Raw genomic sequence first — 18,314 nt, 5'->3', positions numbered from 1 at the left:
ACAACACTAAACACATGCAATATAAGCGATAATGTAAATATAGGAAATGAACATGAGAAGGGAGGCTCTAGGAGTGATACCATTGGCTTAAAAGGGTCATGTGATGCAGCAAAGAGTCATGGGTAGAGATTGGATTCGTAGAGTAGTAGACAAAGATGCAAATTGGGACAAAAGCAGAATAGTCCAATTTTTTTTTTTTTTAAATATCACTTTTCTAAAATATATTATAAAATTTTGATAATTTGGCTACATCCCACCACACACTCTGCCGATAGCATCACTGAGCAGCTGTAATATGCAAATAACTACGTTCTACAAAAATTTCAGTCTTTTTTACTATTTACTTTTTTATACTTTTAAATGATGTTCTGACGCAGCACTGACAGAGAGAAAGAGAAAGCAATAGATAGATAGAAAGAAAGAAAGAGAGTAACACAAGTTGTTCCTAATAAACATTCAACATGCTTCAACAGTTCTCTAAAAAACCTAATCAACAGAGAATTTCTTTTTTAATTCTTTTTTTTTTTGTCTTTTTTTTTTAGATTTAATTTGGCTCTCTGAAATGAAAAAATGAGCACCCGACCCCCCCTGATGTATAGACAGCTTTGAACCAGGGCGGGTGGTGGTCAGGGTTTTTTCAGAGAGCCAGAGCCAGAGTCCGAAGGGCTTCATCAGGGTTGTCTGCGGTAGTCAGTCATTGGAAAGGGCCAAACGGAGGAGCCAGTCAGGGATCTCAGGATGTGGTCATGGAAGATGGGTCGTTCCACATGGCCGCCACGTCTCTGAACCTGGAGGACGATGATGGGACATTAGGCACAGTAAGTTCTCTTCATATTTTCACTTTTTTCTTTATTGCAACCTGAACAGGACAAAGAGGAGTTGATTCGTGAGATGGTTCAGATTGTCTATGATGTTTTGCTCAAGCTGGGTCTGAAAAGTGAAGCCAATTCTGGAAACCTGCATTCTCTCTTATGGCCAGCAGGGGGCAACTCCACTGGCTCCAAAAAGAAGTCCATGAGAAATAATTTTATAAATGATGGCCCTATTGAGAGTAAAATGGACAATAAAGCATGGTATGCTAGTTTAGGGTGTAGCTTCCTTGTGATTGATGTAACATGGCGGTGCGGGAGGTGCTTTAGTTGGAGTCTGTGGAGCTCCTCCTCAGCTCCCTGCTCTCCAAGCTCTGGCTCCAAAAACCCAAGATGGCAATGGTCAAAATGCCAAACTTAAGGCTTCAAAATTGGAGACCACAAACCGATGGGTGGTGTCACTGTGGCTATACCAAATGTTTTTTCACAGTCTATGCTTTTGCTGTCACCACTAAATTGGATGTTGGTGGACGTTTCTCACATTTGCAAACTTCATTTCTTTTTCAGCTGTCTGATTTAATCAAAAGAAGCCCCAAAATATGTATTTAGAAGCCCTCATTAATGGCTTCTATTAGACAAAAAAGAAAACAATTAGACAAAAAAGCCTTTAACAACCATCGTGTTCTGACCTTGCATTAATGAGGTACTGGGCCAGGCTGATGTTGGCGGGGGTCCCTGTGATGGTGATCTGGCGCTCCGATGACCCTTCCATAGCGTTAGCAATTTTGATCTGCGCCCCAGACATCTGACGGATCTCGTTGATTTTGGTTCCCTGGCGTCCGATTATGCAGCCTATTAGCTGGGAAAAAAATGGGGGCAGGACTTAGGATGGCTGGAGCATGGAAGACTCATAGATGCACATTTTTGGTCTGACGCTATTTGACTGTGAGTACGGGCCAGTCATTGTCAGCCTTTCAACTATAACTTTAATACTTGGGTCCAACAAGTCTTTTCAATTAAGGACATTCACTTCGCAAAGCCAAATGTCTTTGGCTGTACTGTATCTCTGAAAAAGTAGCATCTGAGCTGCTGTCAAATGATATCACTGGAAACTTTAACTGGAAGACATGATAAAAGATAATATACCAGGGTTTTTGAAATTGTGATTTTCTGTTTTGATAGCAGTTACTGTCATGCTTTGTTTCTCTTTCATTGAGCCAAATTAGAGCAAAATTGTAGCAGGTCTCTTCATGTAATTCATAATTTAACCAATTAATTAAGATTTCATCATTTTAATCTCTTTGAAAATGGGCTTAAATATTCAAACAGGAGTCATGATCACAATTTCACAGTAAGAGGAGCAGTGAAAGTGACAAATACGCACAAAGAGTCTTCAAATGATCTAAACTGCTTGTGACTGGTAACGAAATAGATGAATGAAGCCTGTTGTATGAAAAATGATGCCTTGTCTAAGTTTTAAATCATAAATGTCTCATTGAGCATTTGGCGGACATTTCGCTGACAAATGTACTCACATCATTGGGAATGGTGAGTTCATGAGTACTGGCCTGGTTACTGGCATCCAGACCTGCTGCTGTATATGGGAAGAAGACAGAAAGAGAGGAAGAGGAAGGAAGAGGACATAAAATAGAGTTTGGCACATTGAGGGAGTGAACAGCATTGAAGAACTGTAGTCCTGGAGTTTTTTTATTGCCTGGTATCATTTCTGTGCTCAGCCCTGAGCAGAGCTTAAACATACATTTTATAAAATAGCTATCACTTGACAAATTAAAGCCTACACTCTAAATCAAACAAAAATCTTTGAGGCAATTGCATCATTTAAAAAAAAAGGATGCTAAGGGAAAACCATAGAACAAAAAGAAACCTCAACATCAACAAGAGCAGACCACCAGCAGGCCATGTCAATGGCAGAGCACCACAGAGACCAGTAGGAGGAGAACGACGAGAAGAAGAAAAAGAGAAAAGGACAGAGACAGGAAAAGAAGAGAAAAGAGAAAAAAAGGAGGAAGAGAATGTGTTCGTCTCTACAGGTAAAAACGAGAGAAGGAGCTTTGGTAAAGAGGGTCGTTGTGTAGGTGGGTACGTACCGGGGAAGGCAGGGGTGGTCTGTCCGAGGGGGGTAAAGGGGGTTTGCTGCATAGCCAACTGGTGGAGCTTGCTCAACTGCTGAGGGGGGGAGGAGGAGGACAGCAGAGCTATGAGGTCATCGTTAAAAAACACACTGGCGCGCGCACACACGCACGCACACAGACACACACATACAGGTCTGTCCAAAACGCTACAAGAGTAGAGAGAGGATCTGAGGAAAAGTAACAACACAGACAGGTGAAGGACAAAGACCAAGAGAAAGAGAGAGAGAGAGAGAGAGAGAGAGAGAGAGACAGAGAGAGAAGAAGCTCATAAAGGACTTGGCCTGAGATTGGGGCGTTGGGGTTGTTGGTTAATTGTCAATTTGAGCATAAAGGTCTGTTTTATTATTGATTAGTTTGGGATTCATGAGTGTGACAATTCAATGTAGTAATTCAGACCTAACAAAGATACATCTCCAGATTAAGGTGAGATGCCATGACAGTATTTGAGCTTCCTAAAGATGAAAATATGGACAGTTTGGGAAAAGCATAATTGTTTTCTTGAGCTGTCTCTTGAACCTGCATTAGCTGATTATTTGGCCACTTGGGGGCAGCAGAAACAAGCAGCCTTTTAAATGACATCCAGCAGTTATAGAGCAACATTATCATTCATTGGAAGTCGTGTTTCCATCCACCTGGTTTACTCTGTTTTCCTGTTTTTGTTCTCTACCAACTCCTGAGGGAAATATCTTTTCCTGAGAGTGAACTAGAACAATAAAGTTGCAGCTAAACAGCTAAACAATGAGCTGAAACTCACTATTGCTCCATCAAGCCGAGGGGAGCTGCAGAGTCACTGATAATTCTCTGTAGGTTCATGTGACACCTCTGACATTGCACATTGTCATTTGATATATTGTTATTATTAAATGTATTCATAATAGCTGCTTTAAATATAAAGCTTTATCTTCATATTTAATCACTTGACATTAAAGTGGGTTAAATTTTCTCATCTAACTCTCAGCGAGAAAGAGAGTAAGCTTTTTCCAAAATGTCGAACTGTCCCTTCTAGTCTTGCTGGACCCTTTAATTTTTAAGGTGACATTGAACAGATCATGTCTTAATGTAGATCTGTACTTTGGTTAAAGGGACCACATAAGGTTTTTTGCTTCATTTTTAATTCATTTCACATTATTTTAAGCGATGAAGCTTGCATAAGAAAGGCAGTAATGATGTGATTATAAAGTCTCTCTTAACATTATTGAAGTTTGAAAAACGTATTATGAAAGTTCTTCAAGAGGAACTTCAACCTTTTAAATCTGCCAGCGAAGCAGCCTTTTTAATCCAGGAAACTACTTTGGTCATTGTTTTCTTAGTTTTTGCCCTCTGGTTTAGATTTTGAATGAAATACTTTTTGGCAACTGACATTTAAGATGTTGAATGTCAGAACTTCTTTGAATTTGGTCTCAGCTCATAACTGTGCATGGATCTGAAGTGTTTGGTGAAATCATCTGCAAGGAAAGTGGGAAATAAAGTGGGAAATAACTCAAAATAACTTAAAACCTTGCTTAATAAAGACTATATTAACTGCTGCAGGCCAAGCCCCATGAGGTTAAACGCCACACAAAGGGCAGGGAGGCAAGTGTCAGAAAAGTTAGAAGATATAGGAAATACATATCAGAAAAAATCTGTATTAATATTAACATTTAATATTAATAAGGGTGGAAAGAGAGTAAGAGCCTGCGACTCAAAGAGAGAAATTTGGATGCAGCGAGACAGAATTATGGAGAGTGCAGTGTGGACTGCCTCGTGGGGTTAGCACTCACATCTGGATGTGGGATGGCGTACTGTCCTTGAATGGTATAAGCCTGCGAACATGAGAAGAAGAGCTTATTGTTATCTCGTTACATCATCGGAACAAGCGCACAGAAACACTCATCAAGTAATTGCATAAGAAACATGCTGTATTTAATCAGATATTCAAAAGGTAAAAACTGTTGATCTTCTAACATTACGCCCTAAAGAAATTATAATTTAAATACAATTATGCAATAGAAAAACACATATAGTTATCTTTTGAGTTATATTTTAGCATTGTTACAAAAAACATCATGCACTATTGACTCCCTGTCATGTTCTCATAGTAATTCATCAATCAGATCCAGTTGAACTAAATCAATAAGGGACAACCGAGACAGTGGGGAAGTGATGGGAAAGGGTGTGGAGGAAACCAGAGGAGCGGCCCTGAGAGGAGTTATGTGACTTGACCTATCGGATATTGGGTTGTAGGGGCCACAGAGGTCAGAACTGAGTTAAATTTCATTTCACCAGCCAAGACAGTGATCGGAGCAATACTGCAACCAGCAAATAATAATGTGTCTGAGTCTGGGTGTGAGAGAAATCCAGTGAATCTAGCAGTTTGAGGGCTTATTCTAAAGAGATGAAAACACAATGGTTGTTATTTTCAGCTGATTATAAACTAATTAAAACATACTTGTGAATACTATGTTCAATTTCTGCCAATATTTCTGCCATGTGATCCCCATAAATATTACACACTGATCCTTTAATGGACATACATTGATTGTTTTTAGTGGTCAGCTTGTCCGCAACACATGAGAATATCAGTTTACTGCTATATATATATCATTGGAAATTGGATCATTCCGGTTTTATAATGTAAAATATAGCGTTCTAATGGTGGTGAAATATAACACTGAAACAATTAATTGATTAGTTTATTGACAGAAAACATCTCCCAGAAAACATCTCCCAATTGATTAGATTTTTATCAATCAAAAGGCCAAACGTCTATGGTTTCAGCTTCTTAAAGATAATATTTGGAGTTTTTGATCACAAGCCATTCCTGCTGGTAGTTTCACTCTAATCCATCGATCTACAGACGTATTGTTAATTGTGAAGATAATCCTCATTAGCCTCTGTGTTGCTAGTTTAGTCTTCCTGGTATCTGGTAACGCACCCAAAAATACACCTGCATACTGAATATTTTTGAAGGGTTTGTTTTAAATGATTTGTTTTAAATATTAATGTACCCTTTTTATTGTTCCTAGTATGCTGCTGGTGATGAAAGGTGCCAAGAAATGCAGCAATGCACCAGCAAAGGCAGACAAGAAGAACACTGCTCTCTATCAAAATATCGGCTTTTCGACTTTAAGATTACAGACAGCAGAATGCAGTTTGGTGAGAAACTCTGAAGCTTAATAGAAACCTTATTTATAAGAAAAGTTATGATAAAAACAGTATGTATTTTTTGGGTTTCATGGTGTTCTGTTGGTCTATATTTGAAGAAGTTTTTTGGTGTCTAAGACAGTTCAGTTAATCAGTTAATTAAAAAATGATCTGTGGTTTAATTAATGATGGAAATAATTATTCAAATATGAGCTAAGGCCTAGAGTAACCTGATCAAGCCATAATAAGTTATCTCAGTTGAGTGTTTCATTTAACCCCTGTCTTACCTCTCCTGTCCACTAGTTGCCCCCCTCCTCTGCAGATCATCTGATTACTTCCCCCAGTCTGACCTGCTGACCTCCTGCTCTCCCACCTGTGTTACATGGATTTTGATTGTTTTGTTTTCTGGCCCACACTAAGGTAAGTTAACAAGCATGTTGGCCTTTTTAAATTGTAGTTATTTATTTAAGGTGATGTTAATATGTTTTTCTTCAGGAAGACAGGAAGTTTGACATTTTAGCAACTGAAATTTATTAATTTTTATTTTGGCTCTGTCTATTTAGGATGGGCATGGAGGACCGCTGAAAGGGAACACCAGATCCTTTCTCTGCCTCTGTTCTCATCAATTATTAGGTAAGTTTAAAAAAAGCTGTAACCAGCATGAGATGACACCAGACTTATTCAGATTCTCTCTTAATGACTAATGCCATTTATCCCAGTTCTGCTGCGAGTGGCTCGGGGTGATGGGTGACGGTGAGGGCACAGTAGACAGCAGTGATGGTTTCATGCTAGTCGCGGAAGGGGGGCAGGTTGGGGAAGTGAGGAAGGGAGGAAAAGTGAGTAAAACCTGGTGCGACACTAACAGGCAGTGGCTGGTGCTGCAGTAAGAGGCTGAGGTTGGCTGTGGACGCCCCCAGTGGGTCTGCTCTTACCTGGCCACCTGAAAAAATGACAGGGGTGGAGGCAGGCTTGGGGCGGTAGGGGATTGTGGCACCTTTCGGTGGGGACTGAGGAGAGCAAAGGAGGAGAGAGTGGGGGGAAGAAGAAGGGGTGAGATGTGGAGAGAGTGTTAGAGCAGAAAAAAAGAAAGAGAAAGAAAGAAAAGAAGTTGCATAAAGTGAGACCAAGAGGGACAGTGCCTTAGGGAAGACAACCTGTGACACTCACACAAAAGTGCTCTTGACTGTGTGTACATGCTGACATAAAATGTCCAAATCGTGGTTCAGTGCACAACTAAACTTGGATTTACCTGGAACATCACTTTCAACTGGATAATGATGACTCTACACACTGTATTTTACACATCGTTTGTTTTTTAAGTCAGTGTTCTAGAGACTTACAGTCATGTCACAAATGTCCTAGTATCCATGGCTGGTGCCATCATGAAGGCCCAATGGAGAACTGGCTGTGCAGATAGTTCAAATTAATGGTGCAAGAAAAAGAGAGACAGCTAAAATAAAAAAAGTGTGTTGTCTGTTGATCCAAATCATGTAGCTACAAGCCAGGAATGATAGTTTCTGCTGTCTGTGGGGAAAAGGCAGCATGCCAGAGGTCAAAAAGAGCAGAAAAATCACTTTATTTGATGATATTTTGGGTTAATTTGATATAAAATCATTTTGAGCTCGAATCTTTCAACAGAGCTATTTATCAGAGTAATAATTTTAAATAAAATTTACCCAAAAGATTTTTTGCTGGTTTGACCTCTGGAGCATTTTCTTTTGGGGGAAATACACACATCACTGTATTTGGAGGCTGAGCACCCAACTGAAGTCACTCTGAACACAATAGTTAGTGCTGTCATTGTCAGATATTGGACCACACAGATATGTTTGCAGCAATATATTGATGGCTAGAAATCCAATTTAGCAGAAAGAGAAGACATCATCAACACACAAAATCAATCGGATGCACCCATGAATGGATTGCTGAGCAGAGCAGAGTTAAAAGTAGGGATCACACGTTTTGCTCCTGATCCCAATCACTGTCTTTTTAATATTGAATACCTGCCAACTAAATCCAATCCAATTTAGTTTTTTGCTGCAGCGGCATTTCATTCACACAGAGCGACTTAATTAGTAGTAATTACAGACTTTAAATAATGTTGACAGCAGAATAGCTCTGCTTTAAGTAAAATACAACCTGCATCTTGTAGTATTTAATGTTATATCTCTACAGAGGAGTGATGGTGTGGATCTGATGTGGCAGGGAGCTTTGAAGAGGAGTCAGACTGGCTCGCTTCATCTCCCGTGTTAACAGATTATTGGAGTCCAGCAGCAGCAGCACTTTAAGAGTTCTGTTTCACCTGCAAAATGTCATCTGAACCACGTTGTGCCTCTCGTTTAATCTGGGGGTCTTGCTCCCATGTCGGAGGTGTTACGGGTGGCCTTTTAGCAGAGGACACATGCTCCCATAATCCGTCCATAGATGCATCAGTTTTGAACATACTAGCAGCAGATAACACATACATGTAACCATGTTGTCAGGCCGACCAGCAGGTGTATTTCAGGCGATAATATGAAGCAGATAAAAACTCAAAACTGTGGCTCTTTAAACAAACTACTGTATATTTCTCATCAGCTGTTTAAAGCATTAAAACATGTATTTTATTTTTCATTTCATTTTTAACCTCCCTCCTCTTCCTCCTCCATACTGTACCTCAAGCATCACCACACATATCTGTTTGACACACTGGATGATGGCCTCTGGCGCCCCTGAGATCGTCACTGCTCTCTCAGTGGAGTTGGGAAGCATGTCACCTGCGACCTGGACCTGAGCTCCTGTGGACTGGAGGTGAAACGGGGAACACATTCAGGTATGTAGACAGATATTCATCTCTCAGTTGTCCTTTCCGCTTTCTTTTCAAACAAATTGAATTCCAAAAAAAACACAAACTGATATCAGAGCAGCAAAAAATGAGCTTTGAGCTTTTAGACGTTGGGGATTATAGGAGTTAAAGCGTAAATGGAAAGTATATGAACCCTAAATATGGGATTTAGGAAGCTTACATGGGAACTATAAGGAGACAAATCTCTCGGAAACGACTGTGAATGGGGCATTTACAGAGAGGGCAAATTCACAATGATAAGATTTTTTTTTTTACTGTTATTTTGGACTCTACCTCTCTCATTTCTTTGATTTTGGAGCCCCCTTTGCCAATGAGGGAGCCGCACTGGCTGGCCGGGACGACGAGCCTCAGGGTTACAGGAGGTTTACTGGTTGCTGGACTGTTGCTCATGGAGTTGATTATATCCTGAAGGGGGAGAAAGGAAAGTTTTTTTATCAGATGATGGGATCAGATGATGACCTTTTACAGCTTTCTATTATACAATGTTGACTTTGTAGAAATTCACCTTCATGCATTTGATGTGGCTGTCAAACAGAAGACCTTTAATAGATGCTGTGGCACAAAACTACCTTCAAAAAACTGAGTGTACTACTCAAAAAACTATTTTTTTGGACAAATGCAAATATCTTTTTCTGCATGTCAAATGTGTTTTGACAGCAGTAGTAACACTTAGTGCATATTTAAGTACAAATTTGAGACTTTTTACTCAATATTGCACTTTCTATTCTACCCCACTGCATTTAATTGGTAGCTTGAATTAATTAGTTACTTTTCACTCAAAATTAACTGCTGCTTACACATTAAAACATCAATAATATTAATCCAGTATTATATTTATATCATAGACTTTTTAATCCACATCCATGCTTTTATATTTTGAATGCAGGACTTTTTTAAAAAGTGTATTATTGCTGCTTTTTCTGCCATGCTACACTTTAAGATATTTTTTATCTAATTTTACTGCTTATTTTCTATTTTTTGTGCTTTATTCTGTTCATGTACTCCTATACTTTGCTTCTGCAATCATTATGATCACATACTAATCCAGTATATCTTATAGTGATACTCTGACTTTCTACATTTGTATGTCTATATCTGGGAATGTATCAGTGTTTACATACTCATTCCTGTCTGTAGTGTTTTGGAGACATTTGGCTCAGCGTGGCTTGGAGCGTGCTGATACGACACCCACATCAAAACACAGCACTGGCCCACTTTCAAAGGGTGTTGCAAGGTTAGGTCAGCGCATTTTTATGTCCTACATAACAGGGCCAAGCCTGTTTTGTATTCTGGTGAAATGAATCCATAGAGGCGCTACTGTAAAGCACACTCACAGCAGACTCAGCATGGATGGTGAGATAAATGTCTGTGTGTGTGTGTGTGTGTGTGTGTTTGTGTGTGTGTATATAAGAAAAACAGACTTTGCAGTGTTAAGATTTTAAAGGTCATACCTCCTCGAATTTGTAGGCTATCATGGCAAAGGCCTTGAAAATAGCATCTGTTGGCCCGGTGATGGTGACTATTCGTTCAGGGCAGTTCCCCTCTGAAATGTTAATACGGGCACCACTCTACATGACAAAAAAAGAGAAGAAAATTCATGATTATATGGCAAAAACAACATAACTATAACAGACTTCTTCATAGAAATGTTGTACTCACATCTTCGCGCATTTTCTTCACCGTTTCTCCTTTCTGGAAATGGAAAGAAAGCAGCAGGTATTAAGATGCTGTGTGTGTTTCCTACAGGCATGATGAAGCTTTACATGGTCTGCTTGTTGTGTGTTTTGTGATAAATACCTTTCCTATGATGCTTCCAACCTCCTGCAGAAACACAAAAACATTGTTAGCTGTGTTTTTTGCCACAGGGGCCCCTTGAAATTAGATTATTTCCTTTTGACACCATAATTGGACGAGTTGCAAGAAGGAGAAAGTTAACAGAACAGGAAATTGGAATTTATTGCCAAGAGAAACTTTTCGTACCTTGCCGTGCATCAGCAGCCTGATGGTGAGGGTCACATTCAGTCCACCTTCTGATTGGACCTTGATGGGCTCCATGTCGGGATTGGATGTGAAGGAAAGGGGCGTGGTCGTGTGAGAGAGGAGTTCAAGGGCCAACGCGAGTGTGATGGTGGAGTCAGCCAACCGGTCACCTGCAGGAAGGAGAATAAAGACACACCTGCTGAGATGAAGCCGAGCAGATAGCGAGCGGAGACTGATGTGTGTAATTGGTTTTCCATTTTGAGCTCAATGTGGACTGAGACTGAGGCGCTTTAGTCAGTTCAGCGAATGTGAAATTGCAACTTAGTGATGAAAATACAGCTGGTAGAGCATTATTGGGATAGTCTCATATTAAACATACTGAGTTGACCTTTTAATCACATGTCACTCAATACCAAGTTGAGGTTTAGTGTAAGATGACTGTGATGTGTTGAGACTTCCTGTTTCACTAATGTTAAGGCTTTTGATATTCTATATATGAGTATAAAGGTCCAACTGATACTGGAAATTTGGGGCTGATTAGAGACGAATATAAGTTCTGATATCAATATATTGGCCAATTATCTCATACATAAAGACAGTTTTTTGCATTTATCCTTCAAATGGTGGTTATCAAACACTTGTGACAAAGATATGTGATGGAGGCCTGACATTTTACAACTTAAAAATAAACTTTATTGCATAAAATTACATCAGTGCACTCAAACAGTAAACTTCACAGGGAATTTAATAATGATATATTTCTATAAATGGAAAAAAACACATAAGTAAAGCATATATTAAATTTGAATTCAGAGTATAACTTAAAATAAACATATCAGTGCTTATAGGACAACATATATGCTGATTCTAGTATATATCATATATCAGTCAGGCTGTAATGTATTTACTTTATATTTACTGATTTATGTATATATCAACAAATCCCATGAAATAGTCTTTTCTGACGTCTCTGGCCCGTTTGTTTCAACAGAAGATATAAAATCAGGTCACAAACCCTAAAAAAAGGCTTAAAAAAGGCTCAGTAATTTTCTAAAACAGCTGGGCATTGTAGTTTTTAGCAAAAGTTAATCATACAGCGGTAAATTGCACATTTGCTGGAGACTATATTCAGCAGCGCATTAATCCCCATTGGATGCTCTGACTGAGTGTTTATGTGCAGCAGTGTGTCTCACTGACATGATTTTAATAGTTTTTGGACAACAATGGCAGAGGATTAAGATATGTTGAGCTTTGCATAGAAAACACTTGTTAGTAGGACTTTCCATCATTGGTTTTGGTCTTTTCATTGAGAAAAATATAGAATATCACTAAACGTATCCCTTAATGTGGGTCTTGTTTTATTATTTAATCTTGAGGCAGGATCAAAATCAGTTATGTGCTTATGTCTTACTAAATTTAACATATTTAAATCAGATTACCATTCAGAACACATGATATAAGTACAGAAAAATGCACATATTATACAGATGATAGGAGAAAAGAGGGGTTAAAATATACTCATAATAGTAAAAGTCGTTCTAGGATATAAATGTAACTATTAAAGGCTGTGATTAGCCCTGTCACAAACTAGTGACATTTTCAAATACATACTAGACTGTGCTTTTGACAAAATGAGCTGCGGTCCCCGCTGTCTGAAAAGCCTGATGCAATACACTACAGTTTGCAATAAAAGCCATTGAAATGTAGGTCAGCATATGTCTCTTCAGTCACGAGATGAGCCATCGAACGTCGAGCGCCGTATTTATTTTTATCAAGCCCATTTCAGCTGGATCCAATCTAATTCTGCCTGACAAGTGATGTAATGACTCCAGCAAGCGCGTCAGTCTGCGGAGCGTACACAAGAGGGCGCTCCAATCCACAATGTGACTCCCAGACAGTCAGTCTGACAGTGAATTTAGTGCAGCTCTGTAGAAAGGACTGATGCTTTTAATCTGGTACCATTTAATGAAAAAACCCAGAAAACCCACAAAGGGAAGATTGGAAACTTTTTTTTCCAAATAAATGAAAATCCTTCATATTGTGAGGTTTTTAAATTATTGCATTTTACACAACATTAGTTAATGGCTGCTGATGAATGTTAGTTAATTGGAATAAATTATAACATTACATTAGAAGACACAAGACTGCAGACACATACTAAGATAATGATTGTAGATAATGAAGGCTTAACTACTTCAATTATGAAAAATGAATGTAAATAAGAATAAATAACAATTTGAATAGATAAACGATGACGTGCAGGCTTTAAAAGGCTCCGAGCAAATTAACTGAGAGCAGTTTGACGCAGGTTTAATTTTGCTGCCGAAAATGTCAGTCAAAAGGAATAAATATGAACTTTTTCCTTTTCCCCAGCTTTTATATCAAGTATGCGAATACTAAATGACTTATATTGATATTTACACATTTATATTTGAAACAGTTTAGCTCAGAAAGCATCACATCTAATGCTGAGCTGCTACATTATGAGACTGACCCTTTAAAAACACAATTAACCACATTAAATGTCACATGAAGGGAAATATCTACATCATATAATATTTTACTTTTTCTGATCTACTACCTTAAAGACAATATGTGGAAAGAAAATCTCCTGGAGCGGCTGACCTTGGCTAAACAGACACACAATGTCACTGTCTGCCAATCAAGAGGTGCTGCATGCTGTGTGAAAATGAAAACCTCTTTTTTTTTTTTTTTTCTTCATCTCACAAATCACTCCTGGGTGTCTCTGCCTCCCTGCTCGGTTTAATTGCAGATTAATTAGCAGATATAATTCACAATTACGGTCTTGTCTTGGCTTCTTTTCTTCCACTTGATAGCAAGGAGGGAAGATTCATTGTAAGAAAAGGTGAAGCTGAACCTGTGAAAAAGCTCTTGACCGGCTGTGTGTGTTTAATCAAGCAGGTGATGCTTGATTAAAAGTCGTATATCTACAGTCCGAGGCGTGCCTCCAAAATGACTGATGTTTACACTTGAAAGGGTAGCTGCATCACTGCGGGTTATCAGGTTGAAGGATTGTCTTTTGACCTCGCCGCCACCTTGTCGAGGGCCTTGGAAAACGACACAGCAGGAATCTAAACATGCACCCAATTAGATTTACACCTCTAAATGCTGCGTAACTTCACCACAGAGCCCCCATACTAATTTGGGTGCTGCGCTGGTCTATGGGGAACCGTGAGACAGGTGGTGATAGTTCAGCTGCTTTGACAGGGCAAGTACAACAACTAAAAGCTTTGCGACAATGTCACATGACAGGAAGTGCAATGTACTTTTTTAGGATGTAGACTTTTGGAGCTATATTGGGTGTATTTAAAATTTCACCCAGAGTGTCACGTAGTTTAAGATGTTAGAGGGCATTAACTCAAAGTCAAAGTCAGGGTCTTGTATTATAGTGGCTTCAGCTAATGATTTATCTGTGAAATGTTAGAAAAAGCTGCTTGTTATAATTTCCCAGAGACAAGGAGACACTTTCAGATGTCTTATTTTGTTCAACCAACACAATGAAAATAACATATATTCAGTTTTCTATGATTTCAAACAAATAAAGGTAGAAAATTCTCAAACTACAGGATCTGCAACCAGAGAATGATTAATAAACTGACTGAAATTGATAATAGAAATAGTTGTGATCAGCTAATTGATTAATCATTGCAGAGATAGAGAAGATGTAGAAGCATGTGATAAAACTGAATGACTAATAGCTTCATTTTCATACAGATAAATACCTTAAAAAGATGAACAGAAAGCGATACAAGGGAATTGTGCCATTGTCGACGCTTGTGCATGTAGTTTTAAGCATTCATATTTAAAAGAAACAAGTAGTGAGATTGAGGAGTTTATATGTTACTCACGTGTAGGTACTTTCAAAGTAAACCCACAGATATGTTAAAAATAACGTTTGTTTTAGCAACAGCATGACTTAAACGTCCACCACTGGATCCAGAAATTGTGCCTCCTCTAATCTACGCTGCATGCAGAGCAGAGCTGAGGGATCGGTTGGCTCGAGGCCAGGGGAGGTTCGAGAGATAAGGACAGGGATTCTGTTGCCAGCTGTCTCTCCAATCTCCCAGAGGAGACCAGATTACATAAAAAGCCTTAATCCGGGTTTAAGACCCAAGCCAGAGGTGCAGGTCCTCTGGGGGGGCGGGAGGGGGAGGCATGGGGGGGGGAAGTACTCATGGCGCAGTACTCATCCTCTTCAAGACTACGAATGAGTATTTGGGGGCAAAGAGATACTTAAAGGAGAGAGTTTAAGTGCTTAAAACATCATCAATCTTTGGGAAATAGTGAGAGATAAATGATGAAACAGCCATGCACTAGATAAGTTGATTGGCTTGTGTTGCACGTCTCTTCGTCCTTTCTCCACTTTGCATTCTCCGCACGATAACGAAAATAAAATGTCTTCCAACGGCCTCCTGCGCTGTGACTAAGGCACTCAAAAGTGGGATATTCTGCTTTAGATTTAGGTCAATAAAAACGAGTCTGTTGGACCTCAGACGTGAACGAGGTCATAGTTAAGAGCTGCGTTTGAATAGTTGTTCTCCCAGACAGTATTTTGCTCATACTGTACATCCTGTAGCATAATAGAATTAGGTCAGAGCCCCATGAATCATTTGCCCCAATGGGCTAAAACCCCCAAGCAGTAGCCAGTTGTTTTATTTTAAGGTCTGAATCTTTTTTAAAAACTGCATTTTAAAATCTCTTCAACTTCCACTTAAAAGCTTAAAAATAAGTATATTGTTGCTAAATGACATTATTAAAGTCGCTGCTCTGCGGCCTTCGCTGCTGATCATTTCAAACACATTGCGCATGCATTGATTTTTGCAACGTTCCTCCCCCTTCTCTTTGTTAATCAGGCAGGAAGTTGGAGGAGGGAAATGAGAGATGTAGAGAAGGATGGTAGGGAATTTTTCATGACATCTGATGGGGAAAGTGGGTCATGCTCGGTGTTGCAGTGCTGCTAGCCTCCTCCTCTATGGCAGCTATTGAATTAATCACGCTTTACGCTCGGCTGGACAACGCAGTGCACAAAATGGCTCCCCCCCTCCACCACCACTACCGCTACCCACCCACCCCCCTCGCCTCCCATCTCTCCCTGCGTCTGCTCAGCGCTCGCCACAGAAAAAGACTTGTGCATTGCTCTTGAAGAACTTGAATCTGAGGTCTCTTCTCTTTTATCTTGTTGTGTACTCCTAACAATGAGGAGATGCTCCTGTTGTGCAGAAGCACTGGGCTGTAAATGATGGACTCGCAAATGGATGAAAAAGCAAAGTTGAGCGGAGATGTTTGACATGTGGAAGTGCATTTGGTGAAGATGGATGATGGAAAGGGCAAGGATTATTGATCATTAGTGCCCCCCTTTTCTTTAGAGTATAAAGTGTTTAATAGCATGGGAAATATTGCACAATTCAAGCAGCGTCGACTAATGATGGCTATATATTTTTATTGGCCTCTCTGGTAAGAAAAAGGCAGAGATGGCTGCAGATAGAGATGGATCTCATTACCATGAACTGTCTATAAAACTGGACACTCCTCTGCCCCTGCCCTGCACTTCAGGCCACTGCACAGCTGACTGACCATCAACTCGCTTCGGCCCCTTTTGACATGGTCTACATCACTCTTTCCAGTGTGGTTTTCTCTATTAAATCTCAGATAAAAGATAAAAGTTCAACATTTATTTCTATTATAGTTTTGAGTTTTCAGTCATTTCTACCGATTATAGATTCAGTTTAAAGGTGGTTTCTGTTTTAGATTTCTAGAGGGATACGATGGATGGAGTCTCTTTTGATGAAGTCCCCACTTGTCTCTACTAGTAAATCCCCTTTCTGACTCCAGGCTCCAGCCTGTGCATGAGTTGTGCATTATATTTAGGAACAGACATTGTTTACTGCTCAAGAGATCTGGTATCTTTTGGACTGAAACAAAATGCAAACCCCCAAAAGAACTAAAACTAAAACCACAAATATATAAAAATATGAATCAACGAGGATGGATGCTTCCTGACGTCGAGTTATTTCAGTAGAAGGCTAATTGAATGATCTCAAAATAAGTTTCCAAATAATTATGTTGCCATACAATCATCAGTGAGTTGCACAGAGAGATACAGCAACTCTGTCAATAGAGAGAACGAGACAGAACGAGACATTTGAAATCCTGTAAAGAAAATCATTAAATGGACGGCCGGCGGTCTAATCTAGGCCAAAGCCCCTGTCATCTGTTCCGTCCTAATCCACATATCTAGAGATATGTCATTATGACATTTTGATATAAAACCCTTCATGACTATACACCAGAGCTGAGTGGAAGCTGCTCTGAAATTGAATCTGCTGCTGAATAGCTTCACATTTATATATCTTTTTTTTTTAAAAGAATGAATGAATAAACAGTGTTCTGCAGTGAAATGTTGTACTAGTAAAAGTAAATGAAGTGTATAAAACAGTGTGAGGGAGTGGAAATCAAATAGCAGCGTTTTCTGCCTCATGACGTAATCTTCCCCCTGCAGAATCTACAAAACCTGAATAGAAAAATGCGAAGTATCAGATAATTACTTAAGCTTGATAAATTTGGTATTTTTGTGTCTTTCTTTATGTAAAATTCTCTGCCACCCTTTCAACTTCTCATCTGTGATGTTTGCATGTGGAGATAAGTCATAATCAGAGGCCAAGAGGGGGGATGCCAGTTCAGGGAATCAGCCTGTCTTAAGCGGACTTACACTTTAAAGTAGACCCAGCTAAAACTAGTTTATCTGTACTTCAGACCGTATGAAAGGAGCGTCCACCTCTCGACCCTGTGATATTTTACAGCTAACTTTATCAGGATTCATATTATTAGGATTCATTCTCAAGTTTTCAGTCTCTAAAGCAGGATATTATTTAACAGTTTGGCAAACGGGTAGTTTTAGTGAACGCTGGAGACTCAGACAGTGGAAGAGAACATTTTTTGGTTAAATGTGAAGCAGGGCAAGGTCAGTTTAAAGGTAAAGGCACATAGCCAAACCATTTATGGCTACCAGAAAGACTCTTAAAGGTGGACAAATGGTATTAAAAAAAGGTCATGTCTTATTGATTCTGCCTTTTTGAACGTTTACTTAATTGTCATCACCCGAGACAGTGTTTTAGAACTTCATTACTGCTAAAACACTCTTCAAAACCAAAGAAGATGCTTTAAAATATACACAGACCTCTCAGTTACAACCCTCGACTCTTGATTGAGCTCCACATCCATGCTGTCCAGTCTTTACATATGACATCAAATACATTTTACTGGATTTATCATATTGCCAATCCTCTTAAAAAATGAAATATGCTTCCCAACCCTCTGTACTATTATTGATTTATACAATAGTTTTGGGCCTTGGGAATGCTTACAGTCCAGCTAATGAGCAGC

At 39.3% G+C, this 18,314-nt stretch overlaps 2 protein-coding genes across 3 annotated transcripts in view; one reads left to right on the top strand and one right to left on the bottom strand.

Annotated features, from left to right (window-relative positions):
• The window catches only part of LOC128354250 (fibronectin type III domain-containing protein 4-like), an 84,506-nt gene that overhangs the window by 14,820 nt on the left and 51,372 nt on the right, over positions 1-18,314 (top strand). The window contains exons 2-6 of the mRNA XM_053314511.1: positions 543-818; positions 5,968-6,097; positions 6,389-6,505; positions 6,649-6,718; positions 8,747-8,897. The gene's annotated coding sequence lies outside the window, so the exon portion shown is untranslated. The remainder of the gene's footprint in view (positions 1-542; positions 819-5,967; positions 6,098-6,388; positions 6,506-6,648; positions 6,719-8,746; positions 8,898-18,314) is intronic.
• On the bottom strand, positions 734-10,985 carry LOC128354249 (poly(rC)-binding protein 3-like). Of its 2 annotated transcripts, none has more exons than XM_053314509.1 (12): positions 10,911-10,985; positions 10,728-10,751; positions 10,590-10,622; positions 10,382-10,498; positions 9,204-9,335; positions 8,741-8,869; positions 6,949-7,092; positions 4,723-4,764; positions 2,918-2,993; positions 2,345-2,397; positions 1,499-1,668; positions 734-788 (listed from the first exon to the last, which is right to left on the bottom strand). In XM_053314509.1, the coding sequence occupies exons 1-12, from the start codon at positions 10,983-10,985 to the stop codon at positions 734-736; spliced, it is 1,050 nt and encodes a 349-aa protein (XP_053170484.1). The 2 variants fall into 2 exon arrangements, with proteins under 2 accessions (XP_053170484.1, XP_053170485.1); XM_053314510.1 differs by having other exon boundaries at positions 2,918-2,996; positions 7,018-7,092.

Source organism: Scomber japonicus, chromosome 24 (genome assembly GCF_027409825.1).
Source record: "Scomber japonicus isolate fScoJap1 chromosome 24, fScoJap1.pri, whole genome shotgun sequence".
NCBI classification, from domain to species: domain Eukaryota; kingdom Metazoa; phylum Chordata; class Actinopteri; order Scombriformes; family Scombridae; genus Scomber; species Scomber japonicus.
Note: the sequence above shows the minus strand (reverse complement) of the source record. Positions and strands in the feature narration are given on the sequence as shown.

Coding starts and splice junctions, on each gene's coding strand:
- LOC128354249 (XM_053314509.1), bottom strand. CDS start 10,985: ATGGAGCCCATCAAGGTCCAATCAGAAGGTGGACTGAATGTGACCCTC. Junction 8,870..9,203: donor AAATCAAAGAAATGAGAGAG/GTAGAGTCCAAA, acceptor TTTCACCTCCAG/TCCACAGGAGCTCAGGTCCA. Junction 4,765..6,948: donor TGCAGCACCAGCCACTGCCT/GTTAGTGTCGCA, acceptor TCATGTTCGCAG/GCTTATACCATTCAAGGACA.